This window comes from Mustelus asterias, chromosome 16, assembly GCF_964213995.1.
Source record: "Mustelus asterias chromosome 16, sMusAst1.hap1.1, whole genome shotgun sequence".
In the NCBI taxonomy this organism is placed as follows: Eukaryota; Metazoa; Chordata; class Chondrichthyes; order Carcharhiniformes; family Triakidae; genus Mustelus; species Mustelus asterias.
Genome location: NC_135816.1, coordinates 43,194,164 through 43,214,345, shown reverse-complemented (window position 1 = coordinate 43,214,345; position 20,182 = coordinate 43,194,164). Strand labels below are relative to the sequence as shown.

At 42.5% G+C, this 20,182-nt stretch overlaps 1 protein-coding gene across 3 annotated transcripts; it reads right to left on the bottom strand.

Annotated features, from left to right (window-relative positions):
* Nucleotides 1-367: 367 nt before the first annotated feature.
* Nucleotides 368-18,614, bottom strand: LOC144505136 (uncharacterized). Of its 3 annotated transcripts, none has more exons than XM_078231030.1 (3): nt 18,443-18,614; nt 17,515-17,639; nt 368-6,567 (listed from the first exon to the last, which is right to left on the bottom strand). In XM_078231030.1, exon 3 carries the CDS (start codon nt 6,383-6,385, stop codon nt 674-676), a length of 5,712 nt encoding a protein of 1,903 aa, XP_078087156.1. In that variant the 5' UTR covers nt 6,386-6,567; nt 17,515-17,639; nt 18,443-18,614; the 3' UTR covers nt 368-673. The 3 variants fall into 3 exon arrangements, with proteins under 3 accessions (XP_078087156.1, XP_078087155.1, XP_078087157.1); XM_078231029.1 differs by having other exon boundaries at nt 17,585-17,639; XM_078231031.1 differs by lacking the exon at nt 17,515-17,639 and having other exon boundaries at nt 18,443-18,603.
* Between the last annotated feature and the right edge of the window lie 1,568 nt (nt 18,615-20,182).

Here is a 20,182-nt window from a genome sequence, read left to right as displayed (position 1 = left end):
TTTCTGGAGCTAGTCCTACCTCCTGCCAGATTTCACTGCTGACCCCAGTACTGAACATCACTTCCATGACTGGCAGTTAAAGTTGAAGCAAAATACAAATCACATCATTGGACCCTGGTGTTTAGATATTGGTGTGACCCACACCTGTGTTGTATGGGTGCCTTCCCCACAACAGGATTCAACACAGTTAAAATGGCAGCAAGTACAAATGCACTGGAAATCATGCCTAGTCTACCTACAAGCAGAATATATTTCGTATTTTCTGCCACAATTCCACATTATTTAAGAATTAAATTCCAACATTTTTAAGGACAACAATTACCAAGCAATCCTTTCAAAATATTGATACCATCAAAAATAATTGTTGGTGTAACATAATTTCTTTATTTAATTTACAAGTCTGATTACTGTAGAGGGAAATGTTAAGAACAATTTCAAAAATCATAGTTCAGCATCTTGTACGTTTTTTAAAAAAACACAGAAAATGCTCCAGAAGTCAGTAAACATCTGTAGGGAAAACAAGACAATAATTCAGGCTCATGTCCTTTCAAGTGATTGTTTTGTGGGTGTTGGTGCAGAATTCTCTCACTTCTGTTCCATAGTAAAGCCAGCAGGATATTCCTTCCTCAAATTGGCTGGGATGATAAAATGACTGTTGAGTTGTTTTCAAGTTCTACGGAAGAGTTTGAGTGTGAGTGGCTATAACTTCCATAGAGGTCAGTGCTGGAGTAGGATTTACAGGCACACCTGTTGGAATATAATATGGACTTTCCATGTAGTTAGGTTCAGCTAATTTATTCTTTTGTGTGTTATTCTTGTGATCTTGCTTGTCTGTTGTGCCATTTAGATTTGATTGTATTTGTACTTCTGGGGACTCAGGGGTTGGGTCAGTGTGTGTGACCAGAGGTGGTGAAAATAAGTTTGAAAACTGCATTCTTGGTATATATGTAGGCCTCAAAGCATTTGGATATAGAACATATGGGGAGAATGGGGATGCACAATATGTTTGCTGAGGTATTATTATTTCGACATAGCAACCCGTTTCTGGATCTAACAGCATTTTACGTGGGGATTGTACTGATGCTTCAACGAAGTAATGTTTTCCAGTCTCTGGATCAATAAGTAATTTCTTGTCCATGAGGGAGTACTGAAAGCAAGGGAATTGGGGATTGGCTATAAAGTGAGGAGATTCAGGGACCTTATAACATTTTTCCACAACACTGGGAATTTGTCTGGTTAAAGAAAATGTTTGTTGTTCCTGTTTTTGAGGATCTAAGGTTTCCCAATTTTGCTGGTGAGGGCTAGTTGTTGTTGAATAGTGATCGGGTTTACGAATACCAGGATGAAGAGAAGCAGGCATTTGTATTTGGGGAGGTGCCTGTAGCTTGTGTTCTCCAATAGGAATGGTCAGATAATTTACTCGGTCTGATACTGATGCTTTTTCTTGAGCGCTTGCTTTGCTGACTGGCATTGTTTTCATTTCTAAGGACTGTTGCTTGGTTTGGTCGCCAATTGTCTTGGTGGATAAGTTAACATCAGGATTAATAGAATCAAGCGTCATGTTCGTATTTGTAAAGTTTAAACTAGCCTGTGTAGCCTGTAGCTTATTAACTATTGTATTGTGAATATCAGCTGAAAATGCTGATTTGTCATGAACATCTTGGATTTCAGTCTCTTGAAGTGAGTTTTGTGATGAAATTTTAATAGTTTCCGGACAATTTGATGATTCCACAGAAGCAACACTGCTTTCTGTGGTTTGGACGGGTACTAAATTGACCTCATTAGGGAGTTGGACCTGCGTATCTACAACTTTGCTATTCCTGGATTCTGAACAGTCTTTAGGAACACTTTGTCCTCCTTCCTCTGAAACCATTGAAATCTTGTTATCTTTGAATGGTTGTAATTCACTTATGAATGTTATCCCAACTTTTTCTGTTGCTGGTATCATTTCAAATTTGTCTGTGTCTTTTTGGGTGTTATGTTCAATTTTAAATTCTTTCTTGTTCCGCATACAACTATTTAATAGATTGTTTTGACCTTCCATTACATTATGGATCTCTCCGTTAAGATTATTAATTAGAGGTGATAATTTGCAGTTTGAACTAGAATCATACAAAGATCCATTTTCTTCTTGCTGCCCTATTTGCATCTCATTTTTATGCTTGTTTATATCTGGTAATATATTAGTATCTTTAGTTTTCAAAACCAATGTATTCTGATTATCCTGGACAAGTTCTATCTGACCTTTAGGATCATCAAGCAACAAACTGGCACTTCCTATATTAGGAGTAGAACTTTCAAACATTTTGTTCTGATCTTCCAAACCGACCTGAAGTTCGCTTTCCAGTTCATGCTTTTCAAGTGACAGTGTGGCCTCTTCATCGTCTAATGTTAAATTTTCTAATATTTTATTTTGTTTTTCCAAACTAAATTGAATTTCTTTCTTATGTGTACCTTTTCTCAGAGGTGTTTGAGTTTCTTCATCATTTGCAGTTGACTTGCTTTGACATTTATTTTCATTTTCCAATCTCATTTTAAAGTCCTTATTTGGGTCATTTTTCCAAGGTGATACATCCAAGTCTTTGTTGCCAGTATTTGAATTATGGAATGGTCCATTTTGATTCTTCAAATTAACTTGAAAATCATTTTGGGGATAGCTTTTTTCATTTGACAGTTCAACATGATCATCATCATAATTAAAAATCCCTAGCTGATTATTTTGAATTTCCATCTTGGTTTGAACACCCGTTTTAGGTTCACCCTTTCTTTGTGATGAATCTACATTTCTGTTTAAAGGTGAATTCATTAAAAGCATGGTTTTATTTTGTGTTGTCTCTGGAATCCCTCCTCTTGGCTCATCTGTATCAAATGCCATGGAAATTTCTTCCTTGTTTGAATTAGACTTTGTTGAAAGTTCATTTTCTAGTTCACTTTTAATATCTCCAGTAGGCTCCATTTTACTCAATGACTTTTCAGTGTCTTCAATTGTTGTGGTAGAACTTGATAAACGACTATTGATATTTTCCAGTTCTACCTGGAATTCATTATTTCGTTCTACTTTTCCAGGAGCCAAATCAGCAATTTCACTATTTAGCACAAAATTGGTTAAATGATTTTTCTGATGCTCTGCTCCGACTTGGACTTTCATAACTGATAATTTAGACTCTTGATTATTTGAAATCAATAAGGCTTGGATTTTCCTTTCAGGTGTTACTTTATTAGTTAGACAGGTCAAATGACCATTTACATTGCTTTCATTCTCTTTTATAGGGTAAGTTTTACAATCTATCCTTTTAGCAGAAATTGTTTTGTTTTTCTGTTTATTAAATGGAATAGGTAGCTGGAAGTCAGAGGAAAATATTCTCGAAATATCTGAACTTCCTGTACAGGTACAATATTTCTCATCAACTGTATCATCATTGCTATCATCTTTGTCAGCCTTCCTGCTTATTGATTGACATTGAATGAAAATTGGTGATAGTTTGTGCTGTGTTGCTGGAAGTGATTGCTCTAAGCTAGAAGGATTGTGAATTTCTTCTGGCACATCTGATTTAGCCTTGACGTTACAGAATGTCAAAGCACTATAAGTATTTTGAACCAGCTTTCTCACATCCCTAACATGAGGAGGAGGATCTTCTGTTTTGTTTTTTACAGTTATGCTGTCTTTTGTATTAGACTGGGAAACTTGTTCTTTCTCCAGTTCAGATTCAAATTTAAATGAAGTAGGAAGAATCTGACGCCTGAGGTCAGGGCCAGTAGGGTTAGAATCCATAGTAGGAGCATTCTCTTTGGCAATACACAATGGGCTGGTTTGTTTCATGTTTGCCGACTGAGAGTTGTGTAGCATCTCTGGTGATTTTAACACAATAATACTACTTGTTGCATTTATTTTGCACGGGGTGTTACCTGATTGAACATCATTTGTTTTGTTTTTACATGGTGTCTGTTCACTTTGCACTTCTTCGGTAGCCTGTGACATGTACTCTGCATGTTTATCCTCTGAAATACATGGTACACTCATAGTCTTCTCTTGCTCTGGTGCATTAATACAAAGGTCATGTAACATGGGGCATGGTTTCTCAGGATTCAATTCAAACGTTCTCTCTTTTAGAATTTTATTTTGGCTATCAGGATTATTTTCACTCCAATTTCTAAAGAGACTGGTTGCACAGCCATTGAGGATGTTTGTGTTCTTCTTCCCATCCCAGCTTAAACCACCTTCACACTTTAAAGAATTGAAACTGTGTTTTTGTCCCAGCTTTCTATTTTCCTCACTACTTGCGTCATTTAATTCACACTCATTCTTTCTGAAATTGCCTCGGATGAAATTGAAAGGTTCAGATGTTGAAGTAGAATCTTCAGGTTGAATTTGTTGCGAAACTATAGTAGGAATGTCAAAATTTTCCTTTTTCACAAAGTTAGGGGTTGAGGTGATAGCAGAGTTTGTATTCTTATCTAATTCATGTTCCGTTTTGAGACCTTGCTCAAACTGCATTTTCTTGGATATCACATTTGTGATAAGGTAGGATGCAAATTTATTCTTTAACAAAGGTCCATCCGGGGTTGTTGCTTTATATAGCTGTTCACCAATACTCTCTTCATCTTTCATATCTGGGTTCTCCACATGAGCCATACCTTCACAGTTTTGTAAACATTCTGAAATTTCCTCTTTATTCTCAGTTTCAACTGCTGAATCAACACAGACACAGGAATTAATCGCACCTCTTGAAGTAAAGACTTTTAATTCACTTCTCTGTCGTTTCCTGAGTTCAATTTGTCGTTTTGGGACTGTTCTGCTTGTTCTCAAATCTTTGTCTTTTTCTTGAGTTTCCACAGCCACCTCAACACACTCACACTGTACTCTGTCAAGTGAGTCATCAAATAACACCATGTTGCCTTCTTCAGCCTCAGCATGTAAAGCACAAGCTGTGTTGCTGCAATCTGAGGGCTCCTCATTACTGTCAAATGCACTAGTGTAATCTAACCCAATAACGCAAGTTGACAATCTGTTTGTTTTGTGGCTTTCCTCTGACAAAGGTGATGAAAAATCAATGCATGCTTTAGAGTTATAAATGCCAAGGTAATCATCACTTGGACAGGACAAACTTCGAAAAGCCAAAGCGGTTAACTTTTGAACCTCGTAATCAGTCTCATCTAACTCACTTGCCACGCTGGATGTTTCACTCACACAATCAGTTCTTTTACCATTAACACATGAATCATCTTTGAAACCATTTTCAAACTTATCTATTTGAAACATTTCTTCGGGGTCATTTAAACCAGGCTGCAGGTAACAGCTCGGGGATTCATGTCTATTTAATCCAATCTTCTGAATTTTGGTGAGCTGCGCTGGGCTACCTCTTTCTCCAGTTTTGCTATTCTGGGCTGTGATTGACAATTGGACCTGTTGGTCTCCATTTCCTTCGCAGTTCTCGATATCTGTGCCCCTAACTGATAGATTGCACTCAGTTGATTTGCTGGCTATCCCTCGGCTATATGATTTTCTATTTGTGGTTAATAAAGTATCATCAGGTACCAAAACACCACAGCAAACATTTCTTTCTTCCTGAGAGCCAGAAGTAGTTTCACACTCGAAGGATTTATTTTCATCAACAATTTTTACGATTGCTCTCTTATTATTTTTGCAATTGGAGTTATCAGGCTCACTCTTGTTATCTAATCTACTCTCCATCAGCTCTCCACCTAACTCACAGGCATCCCCCTCAAGATTTAGTCCGCACAGCTCCGTTTTATGCTTATTCGCAAATATTTGCTTTTGCTCTTGCCCTTCGCAACAATAAGATTGAATTGAACTGTTCTCATTTTTAGAATTATTTGACTGGTCACTGCTTCGTTTTTTTTGTGAATCAGCTAAAATCGGGGAACTGCCACTTTTGGAAACATCTTGATTTTCATCATAATCCGTAGGAAGTTCTTCAACGTCCTCAAATGGTCCACTGCAGTCACTGAGATTTTCCAGGTTCTCAGAGCCTGCAGCTGTATGATAGGAACCAGAAGAATCACAAGGAGTATCATCAGCCTTAGAAAATGAAGGTGATTCTGGTGACGTCTTTACAGTGGATAGGAAGTCACCATTCTCAGGTAGCTGGTCATTATTTATAGAATCAGGATCTGCAACAAGTCCAATGGGAATTGTATTTACTGTAAGTTGCCTGCTGTCCTCTGTCAAAACATGATTAACATACTCTGTTTTTGCAGCTGTATTTTCTGAAATAAAACTTAAGTCTGCATTTGAGTTATTCAAGAGGTTATTGGACCATGTTTCAGAAATAAATATGGAGCCAACTTCAGACTCATCTCTTCGGTTACACGCATTTTCTGAGGGCTTTTTTACAAATGGAAGTTCTTCATCCAAATAATTCATTTTCTCAGTCCTATATAAATATATTATAAATGTCCCTATAAAAGTTTCAAATTAACATATCTCTAAGCTTATTTTAGCGAGAAATGTTGCCAGTAGAAAAAGGTGATTCTTTATCTGTGATCCAATCACTAGGCTGGGTACTTCAGTATTTTCTCTCACTAACCCTCAAGTCATTCAGGATTCTGGGAAAAAAACATAATTCATTATAGCAAGCATGAAATTAAGCAAACTGTTGCAAGTATAATAAATGAACAGGTGCTGAGTAGGACAGAGCTTGAATATTAAGGAACAGGGAGACATGCTACTAAAACTTTGCATTTTGTACTTATCAAGACAAACACAAGGTCACAACAATTCATATAACAGGAGAAAAGAATGGTAAAAGCAAAATATCGGGGATGCTGGAACCTGAAACAAAACTGTTTTCCAAGTGCTGGAAAATCTCTGCAGGTCTGACAGCATCTGTAAAGAGGGGGCAAAGCCAACGTTTCAGGTCAGGATGACCCTTCGCTAGAGTTGAAGACAAGGAAAACCAGCAAAATTTATACCAGTGAAGAGTGGGGGGGGGGGGGGGGGGGGGGGTGAAATTGATAAGAATGACATTGACAATAAAGACAAAGGCAATGTAAATGGTGATGATAAAGGCTGAGAATAGTGCTAAGAGCGTCCGTTAAGAGATTGTAATGTGTAAATGGCAAGTGAACAAAGATGCAGAGTGTAGGAATGTGGCAGTGGCCCCAGTGGGGTTGGGGTGGGGGGAAACAAGATGGAAAGCGAGATGTTAGAAGTAAAAAAAAGAATATAAAGTAATGAAAATAGACGAATAGGATGAAAAGAAGAAATGAAATAAAATAAATGAAGATGGAGTGGAGATGAAGGAGAGAGTTCATGTAAAAGAATTGGTGATTGGTTGGCAAGTTAACTCTGATTGGCTGAGACATTGCAATGCAGGTAACAATAAGAAAGTACCCAAACTCCTGGTAATTCAAAAATGATGCAAGGCATGAATTTATTCCTTTGATTGCAGATTTATGCACCCACCTTTTTCTCTTATTGTATAAATCGTTCTGATTGTTTGAAATTTGGCATTCTTGCTCTTGCCCAAGTGAAAGCAAGACAAATGCAAATGTATGCAAAATGTGCAATTATAAGGGATATAACGACCACGATTCTCCTGAATTGGCAGTACGTATCCATGCCAGCGGGAAAACGGGAGTGTTTCCCGTTGATATTGGCATTCACCCACCTGAAATATGCTAATAAGGTCATTGCGAGCAACCCACTGGCCAGCTCGCAGTTCTGAGACCGGAAGGCACCTCGATCTCTGCATTCGAAGACAGTCCCTCCCCACTCCAAAATAATGAAACAGTGATCTCCACACTGACCAGGGGAGCACCACCAACCCCTTATCAAAGAGTGGCACATCCTCCCCCCCACACACAAACAACAGGTTACCCTCCCCCCCCCCCCCCCCCCAACAATGCAGACATAAAGCCAACCTGAACTGACCCCTTCTCCCTCCAATCCCCCACTCAGCCTGCCTTGCCCCTGAGATCTCCACTCAGGCCTCTTTCCCCCACCCCCTCCAAACCCTCATTCAGCCCACGCATTTTGGCATGCCAACAGTGTACTGTCCCCTGGTACCCTGGCACTGACACACTGACTTGACGCCTTGGCCCTGTGGGAGCTTGAGGAGGTAGGTCCAGTGGCCAATTGCTGCTCTGCAGAAGAAGGGTCACTTGTAGCCACACAGTGGCTACAAGAGCAGGTCAGAGGCTAGGAATACTGCGGCAAGTAACTCACCTCCTGACTCCCCAAAGGCTATCCATCATCTACAAGCACAAGTCAGGAGTGCTATGGAATACTCCCCACTTGCCTGAATGGGTGCAGCTCCAATAACACTCAAGAAGCTTGACACCATCCAGGACAAAGCAGCCACTTGATTGGCACCACATTCACAAACATCCACTCCCTCCACCTCCGATGCTCAGTAGCCGCAGTGTGTACTATCTACAAGATGCACTGCAGCTGTTCACCAAAGATCCTTAGACAATATCTTCCAAACCCACAACCAGTTCCATCTAGAAGGACAAGGGCAGTAGATAAATGGGAACACCACCACCTGCAAGTTCCCCTTCAAGCCACTCACTATCCTGACTTGGACATATATCAATGTTCTTCACAGTCGCTGGGTAAAAATCCTGGAGTCCCCTCCCTTACGGCATTGTGGGTCAACCCACAGAACATGGACGCAACGATTCAAGAAGGCAGCTCACCACCACCTTCTCAAGGGCAACTAGGGATGGGCGATAAATGCTGGCCCTCCAGTGATGCCCATGTCCCACAAATCAATTTTTAAAACCCCAATGGTCCTGGGGTTTGGGTGGGCTACGGGCAAGGGGTTAACCTCGCCACACTCCGTGTGGATGGGGCTGTTGTGACTAGACTGCCCCTTCTAGCCTTGGCAAACCTAAAGATCACCCCTGGCATGGTGATTTCAGACAGCTCTGTAATCGATATCTGCATTCCTGCCTGGTGGCAAGGGCAAATTCTGAAGTGGCCAGGTCAGTTTAACCTCCATGTCCCCAGTCACCTGGCAGGATGTTAAATCATTGCAGCTCTCCTCTCTGTCAGAGGATTTCAAAGGGGTGTGCTCACACCTGCAGTTTCTGTTAGGGAGAAAGGAAAATCTGTGCTGCAGAACTGAGTACGGCAATGCCCCCTCAGGACCCAAGGTGCCAGGCCAGGGTGTCAGCGCCAGATTGCCAGTGGGCAGTGCACTTTTGGCACTGCTAACGCACATTGCCTGAAGGGAGGCTGAATGGGGGAGTCTGAGGTGGAAGGGAGGCTAGGTGGGGGGTTTGAGGGTGAAGGGGGGTTAAGTGGGGAGTCTGGGGGGAGGGGAGGCGGCCTGATTGGGATTTGGATCAGATAAACCTCATGTCTGCATGGTGTGGGGGAGAGGGTGCCTCTCATTGCTGAGGGGTTGGTGGTGGACCCTTGGGATCCAACACACCAGGTCTTCGCTTGTGAGGACCTGTACCGAAGCCCGCCCAGTGCAAGTCCCACTGGGGAGGTGGGTGAATAGCGGGAGCTATTGAATCAGGTTTCAAGCCCGCTAATTGTATTTAAATTGGTGAATTGAATATGGATCGGGTTCCTGCCCGCTATGAGTAGGAACCTGATTGGAGCCGGCGGGGTGGGCCAGAAGCATCACAACAGATATTGTGCCCGGCGCAAAACTCATTTTGCAAAACCAGAGCAGGGGGCCCTCAGTATAATATCTCATCTGAAAGACGGCACCTGCGACAATGCAGCACAACCCCAGTACTGCACTACAGTGTCAGACTTGAGTTTTGTCCTCAAGTTCTGCAGTGAGGCTGAAATCCAGAGATTCAGACGAAGAACAGTACCAGCTAAGCCACAGTTGACATACATGCTGACTGCGAAGTAGGCTCACTGGGTAAGTTATTTTTGGCACTTTCTTTAGGGTGTGCCACCTTACTCTGCATCTGTTTCCAGGCCTGGCAAGTAATATACTCAGCATTGAGCTTGCCTGCCAGCTTGCGTTAAGCATACTGCCTTCTGGAAAAAGCATCATATAGAGCGACACTCTTTTAACTTCCCTCATTTAGTGAGGTGGGCCATCAAGCAGAAAACTGGAGTCCATCTCCTGCACCACCAGCCTCCCCTACCCCCCATATTTGTTATGGCAGACAGTTGTTTGCGTTCTCCATCCCCCAGGTAAGCAGAGTCAATACAACCTGCAGATCGTCCACATAAACACAGGAAATTACATGTAAAAATAATTTTCATTTATATAGCACCTGTAGTATAATGAAATATCCCAAAGTGGTTTAAAGGAGCGATTATCAAACGATATTTGTCACTAACACATATAAAATTCTAGAGTACGTGTCTAGGGAAAAGAAGTAGGTTATGAAAAGTATCTTAAGGAAGCAGAGAGAGCTAGAGTGACAGAAAGGCTTAACAAGTCAATTGCAGAGATTAGGGTCAAAGGCAGCTGAAGGAAGTCAGGGAATGCATCAAGGCAAAAGAGAGAGCCTATAATGTGGCAAAGAGTAGTGGGAAGTCAGAAGATTGGGAAGGCTATAAAAACAAACAGAGGATAACAAAGAGAGAAATAAGGAAGGAGAGGATCAAATATGAAGGTAGGCTAGCCAGTAACATTAGGAATGATAGTAAAAGTTTCTTTAAATACATTAAAAACAAACGGGAGGCAAAAGTAGACATTGGGCCGCTCCAAAATGACGCTGGTAATCTAGTGATGGGAGACAAGGAAATAGCTGAGGAACTTAATAAGTACTTTGCGTCAGTCTTCACAGTAGAAGACATGAGTAATATCCCAACAATTCAGGAAAGTCAGGGGGCAGAGTTGAATATGGTTGCCATCACAAAGGAGAAAGTGCTAGAGAAACTAAAAGGTCTGAAAATTGATAAATCTCCGGGCCCAGATGGGCTACATCCTAGAGTTCTAAAGGAGATAGCTGAAGAAATAGTGGAGGCGTTAGTTATGATCTTTCAAAAGTCACTGGAGTCAGGGAAAGTCCCAGAGGATTGGAAAATCGCTGTTGTAACCCCACTGTTCAAGAAGGGAACAAGAAAAAAGATGGAAAATTATAGGCCAATTAGCCTAACCTCAGTTGTTGGCAAAATTCTAGAATCCATCGTTAAGGATGAGATTTCTAAATTCTTGGAAGTGCAGGGTCGGATTAGGACAAGTCAGCATGGATTTAGTAAGGGGAGGTCGTGCCTGACAAACCTGTTAGAGTTCTTTGAAGAGATAACAAATAGGTTAGACCAAGGAGAGCCAATGGATGTTATCTATCTTGACTTCCAAAAGGCCTTTGACAAGGTGCCTCACGGGAGACTGCTGAGTAAAATAAGGGCCCATGGTATTCGAGGCAAGGTACTAACATGGATTGACGATTGGCTGTCAGACAGAAGGCAGAGAGTTGGGATAAAAGGTTCTTTCTCAGAATGGCAACCGGTGACAACCGCAGGGTTCAGTGTTGGGGCCACAGCTGTTCTCTTTATATATTAACGATCTAGATGACGGGACTGGGGGCATTCTGGCCAAGTTTGCCGATGATACAAAGATAGGTGGAGGGGCAGGTAGTATTGAGGAGGTGGGGAGGCTGCAGAAAGATTTAGACAGTTTAGGAGAGTGGTCCAAGAAGTGGCTGATGAAATTCAACGTGGGCAAGTGCGAGGTCTTGCACTTTGGAAAAAAGAATAGAGGCATGGACTATTTTCTAAACGGTGACAAAATTCATAATGCTAAAGTGCAAAGGGACTTGGGAGTCCTAGTCCAGGATTCTCTAAAGGTAAACTTGCAGGTTGAGTCCGTAATTAAGAAACAAATGTAATGTTGTCATTTATCTCAAGAGGCTTGGAATACAAAAGCAGGGATGTACTTCTGAGGCTTTATAAAGCACTGGTTAGGCCCCATTTGGAGTACTGTGAGCAATTTTGGGCCCCACACCTCAGGAAGGACATACTGGCACTGGAGCGGGTCCAGCGGAGATTCACACGGATGATCCCAGGAATGGTAGGCCTGACATACGATGAACGTCTGAGGATCGTGGGATTATATTCATTGGAGTTTAGGAGGTTGAGGGGAGATCTAATAGAAACTTACAAGATAATGAACGGCTTAGATAGGATGGACGTAGGGAAGTTGTTTCCATTAGCAGGGGAGACTAGGACGCGGGGGCACAGCCTTAGAATAAAAGGGAGTCACTTTAGAACAGAGATGAGGAGAAATTTCTTCAGCCAGAGAGTGGTAGGTCTGTGGAATTCATTGCCACAGAGGGCTGTGGAGGCCGAGACGTTGAGCGTCTTCAAGACAGAAATTGATAAATTCTTGATTTCTCGAGGAATTAAGGGCTATGGGGAGAGAGCGGGTAAATGGAGTTGAAATCAACCATGATTGAATGGTGGAATGAACTCGATGGGCCGAATGGCCTTACTTCCGCTCCTATGTCTTATGGTCTTATGGTCTAAGGTACAGTTGCCAATGGTAAAATGAAAAAAAAATGGGGTTGTGAAATACACTGAAATATTAGTACAGAGCCGGTAGGGCCGGAAGTTACAGAGAAAGAAAGGGTCGCGAGAATGGGTGGATCTGCAAACAAGGATGCAGATCCACCCAACCTCCCATGAGGGACCTTTGACAAGGTCCCTCATGGGAGGTTAGTTAGGAAGGTTCAGTCGCTTGGTCTGCACTATACAGCGCTATAGAGCATATTACAGCGGTGCAGAGGGAGGACAATTCGGAGGAGTCGTGTAGCGAGTCACTCTGGGTGGAGCTTAGAAACAGGAAAGGCGCAGTCACTATGTTGGGGGTGTACTACAGGCCCCCCAACAGCCCAAGGGAAGTGGAAGAATGGATATGTCAGGAGATACTGGATAGGTGCAGGAAATATAGGGTTGTTGTAGTGGGAGACTTCAATTTCCCTGGTATAGACTGGAAATCGCTGAGGGCAGGGACTCTGGATGGTGAGGCATTTGTAAAATGTGTACAGGAGGGTTCGTTGGAACAATATGTGGACAGCCCAACTAGAGAGGGGGCTATACTGGACCTGGTGCTGGGGAATGAACCCGGTCAGGTCTTCAAAGTTTTGGTCGGGGAACATGTGGCAAATAGTGACCACAATTCTGTTAGCTTTAGGATAGTGATGGAAAAGGATGAGTGGTGTCCCAAGGGTAAGGTGTTGGATTGGGGGAAGGCTAACTTTATTGGGATCAGGCAGAAATTGGCAGCTCTTGATTGGGAGAGGCTGTTTGAGGGTAAATCCACATCTGGTATGTGGCAGTCTTTTAAGGAACGGTTGTTAGGGCTACAGGACAAGCATGTGCCTGTAAAAAAGAAGGATAGGAAGGGTAGGATTAGAGAACCGTGGATAACCAGGGAAATTGAGGGACTGGTCAAAAGGAAAAGAGAGGCGTATGTTAGGTCCAAGCAGCTAAAAACGGAGGGAGCTCTGGAGGAGTATAATGAAAGTAGGAAAATACTCAAACGGGGAATTAGAAGAGCAAAAAGGGGTCACGAAATGTTCTTGGCAGACAGGATTAAGGAGAATCCCAAGGCATTTTATTCATACGTTAGGAACAAAAGGGTTGTAAGGGAAAAAATCGGACCTCTCAGGGACAAAAGTGGGGACTTATGCTTGGAGCCCAAAGAGGTAGGGGAGATCCTAAATGAATACTTTGCGTCTGTATTCACTAAGGAGAGGGATGTGTTGACTGGGAGTGTCTCGGAGGGGAGTGTTGAACAGTTGGAGAAAATCTCCATTACAAAGGAGGAAGTGTTAGGTTTGTTAGAGAATATAAAGACTGACAAATCCCCAGGGCCTGATGGAATCTATCCAAGGCTGCTCAGGGAGACGAGAGGTGAAATAGTTGGGCCTCTGACGCAAATCTTTGTCTCGTCACTGGACACAGGTGAGGTCCCAGAGGATTGGAGGATAGCCAATGTGGTCCCGTTATTTAAGAAGGGTAGGAAGGATAACCTGGGTAATTATAGGCCGGTGAGCTTGACGTCCGTGGTGGGGAAGTTGTTGGAGAAGATTCTTAAAGATAGGATGTATGCGCATTTAGAAAGGAATAAACTCATTAACGATAGTCAACATGGTTTTGTGAGAGGGAGGTCATGCCTCACGAACCTGGTGGTGTTTTTTGAAGAAGTGACCAAAATGGTTGACGAAGGAAGGGCCGTGGATGTTGTCTATATGGACTTTAGTAAAGCGTTTGACAAAGTCCCTCATGGTAGGCTAGTGAAAAAGGTTGGATCCCATGGGATAAAGGGGGAGGTGGCTAGATGGGTGGAGAACTGGCTTGGTCATAGAAGACAGAGGGTGGTAGTGGAAGGGTCTTTTTCCGGCTGGAGGCCTGTGACTAGTGGTGTACCGCAGGGCTCTGTATTGGGACCTCTGCTGTTTGTGATTTATATAAATGATCTGGAAGAAGGAGTAACTGGGGTGATCAGTAAGTTTGCGGACGACACAAAACTGGCAGGACTTGCAGATAGTGAGGAACATTGTCAGAGGCTACAGAAGGATATAGATAGGCTGGAAATTTGGGCAAGGAAATGGCAGATGGAGTTCAATGCTGATAAATGCGAAGTGATGCATTTTGGTGGGAATAATGTAGGGAGGAGCTACACGATAAATGGAAGAACCATAAAGGGTGTAGAGATGCAGAGGGACCTGGGTGTGCAAGTCCACAGATCTTTGAAGGTGACATCACAGGTGGAGAAGGTGGTGAAGAAGGCATATGGCATGCTTGCCTTTATAGGACGGGGCATAGAGTATAAAAGTTGGGGTCTGATGTTGCAGATGTATAGAACGTTGGTTCGGCCGCATTTGGAATACTGCGTCCAGTTCTGGTCGCCACACTACCAGAAGGACGTGGAGGCTTTGGAGAGAGTGCAGAGGAGGTTTACCAGGATGTTGCCTGGTATGGAGGGGCTTGGTTATGAGGAGAGATTGGGGAAACTGGGGTTGTTCTCCTTGGAAAGACGGAGGATGAGGGGAGACTTAATAGAGGTGTATAAAATTATGAAAGGCATAGATAGGGTGAACGGTGGGAAGCTTTTCCCCGGGTCGGTGGTGACGTTCACGAGGGGTCATAGGTTCAAGGTGAAGGGGGGGAGGTTTAACACAGATATCAGAAGGACATATTTCACACAGAGGGTCGTGGGGGCCTGGAATGTGTTGCCGGGCAAGGTGGTGGAGGCGGACACACTGGGAACGTTTAAGACTTATCTAGACAGCTATATGAACGGAGTGGGAATGGAGGGATACAAAAGAGTGATCTAGTTTGGACCAGGGAGCGGCGCGGGCTAATTGTTCCTGTTTTCTCGTTTCAAGGCTTCATTCTACGATCATCTTGCTGGTGCCAGTACAGAGTGAGACTGCGGATAGTTGGGAACCTGTCTCGGGGGCAGGGGATTCATATGGTGTTCGTGGAAGTGGAAATGACTAGGGTTGGGAAGCATTTTCCGATCGGGGCCATTGTGATCTCCTGGACTCGTTTCAATCGCCTCAGGGGGTCGGAGAGGAATTTCCCAGATTTTTTTTTCCCCATATTGGCCCTGGGATTTTTCACTCTGGGTTTTCGCCTCTCCCTGGAGATCACATGGTCTGGAATGGGGGGGTGGGGGTAAGTTAATAGGTTGTAATGAACAAAGCATCGTAGCTGTGAGGGACAGCTCGGTGGATAGGATATTGGTATGTAGATAGGCTGGAAAATTGGGCGGGGATCCTGGATTCAGGATTCAATCCTGGACCGGGGAGCGGCGCGGGCTTGGAGGGCCGAAGGGCCTGTTCCTGTGCTGTATTGTTCTTTGTTCTTTGTTCTTTGTATACATGGGGAGGTAGTAAATTGGATAAGACACTGGCTCAATGGAAGAAGCCAGAGAGTGGTTGTGGAGGATTGCTCCTCTGAGTGGAGGCCTGTGACTAGTGGTGTGCCGTAGGGATCAGTGTTGGGTCCATTGTTGTTTGTCATCTATATCAATGATCTGGATGATAATGTGGTAAATTGGATCAGCAAGTTTGCTGATGATACAAAGATTGGAGGTGTAGTGGACAGTGAGGAAGGTTTTCAAAGCTTGCAGAGGGATTTGGACCAACTAGAAAAATGGGCTGAAAAATGGCAAATGGAATTTAACGCAGACAAGTGTGAGATATTGCACTTTGGAAGGACAAACCAAAGAAGAACGTACAGGGTAAATGGTAGGACTCTGAAGAATGCAGTTGAACAGAGGGATCTGGGAATACAGGTACAGAATTCCCTAAAAGTGACGTCACAGGTGGATAGGGTCGTAAAGAGTGCCTTTGGTACATTGGCCTTTATAAATCGGAGTATCGAGTATAAAAGTTGGAGTGTTATGGTAAGGTTATATAAGGCATTGGTGAGGCCGAATTTGGAGTATTGTGTACAGTTTTGGTCACCTAGTTACAGGAAGGATGTAAATAAGATTGAAAGAGTGCTGAGAAGGTTCACAAGGATGTTGCCGGGACTTGAGAAGCTGAGTTACAGAGAGAGATTGAATAGGTTGGGACTTTATTCCCTGGAGCGTAGAAGATTGAGGGGAGATTTGATAAAGGTGTATAAGATTTTGATGGGTATAGATAGAGTGAATGCAAGCAGGCTTTTTCCGCTGAGGCTAGGGGAGAAAAAAACCAGAGGGCATGGGTTAAGGGTGAAAGGAGAAAAGTTTAAAGGGAATATTAGGGGGGGCTTCTTCACGCAGAGAGTGGTGGGAGTGTGGAATGAGCTGCCGGATAAAGTGGTAAATGCGGGGTCACTTTTAACATTTAAGAAAAACTTGGACGGGTTCATGGATGAGAGGGGTGTGGAGGGATATGGTCCAAGTGCAGGTCAGTGGGACTAGGCATAAAATGGTTCGGCACAGACAAGAAGGGCCAAAAGGCCTGTTTCTGAGCTGTAATTTTCTATGGTTCTATGGTTCTAAGGATGAGAATTTTGAAATTGAGACTTTACCAGACTAGGAGACATAACAGCCATAATGTCAAGCTCAGGGGTGGTTGATGAGTGGGACGTTAAATTATAGGCAGCAGAATATTGTATGAACTCAAGTTTACAGAGGATACAACGTGGGTAGGGTGGTGACCAGGCGAGTTTTGGACAAACAAGAACAGAGGTTGCTTGAAAAACTCAGCAAGTCTGGCAGCATCTATCAGGAGAGAAACAGATTTAATGCTTTGAGTCATTGGGCGGAACTTTTCTCCCTCTCCACGATGTGTTTCGCAGGAGGCAGTTCACCACTTGCTGGTGGCAGGATCTTATGGTCAAACCGTTGACAACACGGTTTCCTGCTGAACCCATCCATCACCACCAGGAATCAGTGGCGGTGGTGCGTCCTCGATGGGACATTAAGCTTCTGCCGGAGTGAACGGCAGCAAGATTTTGGCAATAGACTCTTCACCTTATGCTGGGATACCTGCTGAATTTTTCCAGCGTCCTCTGTTCTTTTTTCTTAATTTTAGAATTTTGGATGATTAGAACATAAGGGAACAAGCTTGAATTTTTTTGTGACACAAAATAATGAGCAAGTTTTCACAAGACTGCAGGACAACCTGCATCAGGAATTTTCTTGGAGCTTTTCCCATTCCACCACAAGAACTTCATCTGTTAAGCTCTGCTTACCCTTTGTGTCCACTGGGGTATCTTGGTTGGCTGCTTTCATCCATAGCATGGTTACCTAAAGGTCACATAGAAAGTTTATATCCAATATTCCCACTGATTTGAAGGGATCTCTTTCTGATTTGAACCAATCTCAGTGTGCTACTTTAGCATTTCTCCACCAGTAGGCCTTCAGTACTAGGAATAGCCCTTGCCAAACATTCATGCCCACATATTTCAGTCAAGGCGAGCCAGTGAGTAAAGAATATTTCCGCACTGGCATCACAGTGCCTCGCCCAGCCTGGCACATATCTGAAAATTGCAACTAACACACTTAGAATTGTTCCTTTCATAAAGCATCAACTTTAAAACTGATATAAATTAAAATGCAAACATGCCTATGTTTAATGTTTACATTAATTGAATAGTGCATTTCTATTTTTTGCCTTTACTGTCTAGTTCAATGTATTTATAAAAAACATATTAGATGTCAAATAAAGACAACTAATTCCAGACCAAATAAATGTTGTGTTCAATTGTTTAAATCTTAGTGTTTATCATTGGCTGATGCACACAAACATACAAGTGATTCAGTAGTGGGGAAACCAACATGATACTATTTATAATCTTTCTTCTCATAGAGAAGCTCAGAATTTGTATTCAAACCCAGATAATTTGAACAACACACATGTCAGAGATAATGTTATACAATATAATTTTGATACGTTTAGAATTGTACTCCTGTTTGTACAAGTTTTATTGACACCATAATCTATGCTGGTAGGAGTAAAAATTGATACAGACACTGGGTTTAATTAATCCACCATTAATACAATGTTAAATCATTTATGAAAGCTGCAATCAAGTGCAATTTTTTTTTACCTGGTATACAGGCATTGGCAATTAGCTTCAAAGTTAGATGGAAAAGCTGAGCATGCACATCCTTAACTGATGAATCCAAGAAACATTTTCAGTTTTCAGCTAGAATCCCTCCAGTCTGGTCAGAGGAGTCGATGGTGTCAGCAGCCATCCACTTTGAGACTGAGGCTGTCACAAGCCCAGCAGGTCAAAGGCTCCATGTTATAATTTTAGTAGAGGAAGCATGCCAACCCTTGACTTACAGCCAACACAAATGTGCAAGGGTCCAGCACTTAACTCCTGTACCATAGAGCTTGAAGTTACGTATAATCAAAATACTGTTCCTCGTGTTAGAATTGCTAATCTGTTACTATAATGTATCCTGAAATGGTTGTGTCACCAATGAAATCTTCTGCATTATTGTTACAACAAATTCTAAATACATGTTAAATAAAAATATATATGTTTGATATAGATATTAATATTTCCAAGTAACAATAATTTGTGTTAAACTGACAGTTTTCACTTCTGGTTGTGCTCTGAATGAATCTGTCCTTTTCTGTAGCGAGGTAAAGAGTTATAGTTAGAAGCAAGTGTCAAATCCACACACACACAACAGAATATGAAACCTTCTGCTGGATTCATCATGTGGATAGCTAAATTTACCCTCAGCTAGAATAACAACCATGAGCAAATGCTGCATAAAGTAATTGAGAAATGTTAAAATCACACTTCAAGAATAGGTGCTCGTTATTGTTTTGTAGGCTTAAAGAGTTTATTTAAAGAACTTAAGTGGTATTTTTCCATGTTAACAATCTGCAACAATACTAATGCACATACAGTCAATTATTCACACTAGTTCAAAACACTTCAAAAGATCAGCAGCTTATTTCAGAAATCAGACTCAAATAATCTACTACACTGAGACTTGTTTATTTCTCTCAACAGCTTATAGAAACATAAGAAACAGAGGAAATAGATGTAGGAGGATCATGCTTTATCGAATGTAAAATTGGGACACAACAACTTATCCCTGAATTCGGAAGTTGGGGACAGGGATCTCGTTTCTGATGACTATTCATTGATTTGTGTTACAAATGACCTGAGAGTGGGCATCGGGTGAGGACAGGATTGGGTTCACCTGTGACGCTCCCGAGACTTACTGTCTAAGATCACACACAAGGAGTGGCCCTTGAGTGTGTTACTTGAGGACTGCCAGCACTTTTGGGACCGTATCTCAGCCATGGTCAGCATCATCAGGTAGGAAGGAAGAAAGGAAAAAAGTAAATAATTGGCTTTTTGTGCTAATGGATAACACATGCCAATCGTCATCACCAAGCCATAGCCCCCAAAAAATCAAAGGCATCTGTCTCCATTAGGGAGAGAGAATTTTGTCAACTCATGGCTTGAGGGGTGCTATTTAACAAGCTCAAGGCAAGGCAAAGACGCTAGTGTGGAGATTGAACCCACGTCATTGGTGTCAGTCTGCTTCACAAAGAACAGTACAGCACAGGAACAGGCCCTTCGGCCCACTAAGTCTGTGCCGACACAGACACTTCTCTAATCTAATAATTTTTTGCCTCTATGTGGTCCATATCCCGCTACTCCAGATGCCTCTTGAACGTTGTTAAAGAATCTGCTTCCACCATGTCTTCTGGCAGCACATTCCAGGCATTCACCACCGTGTGTGTGAAAAACTTGCCCCTTACATTACACTCTAGTCAACTGAGCTAACTTACCCTTCTCCCACTCTGGCACATACGA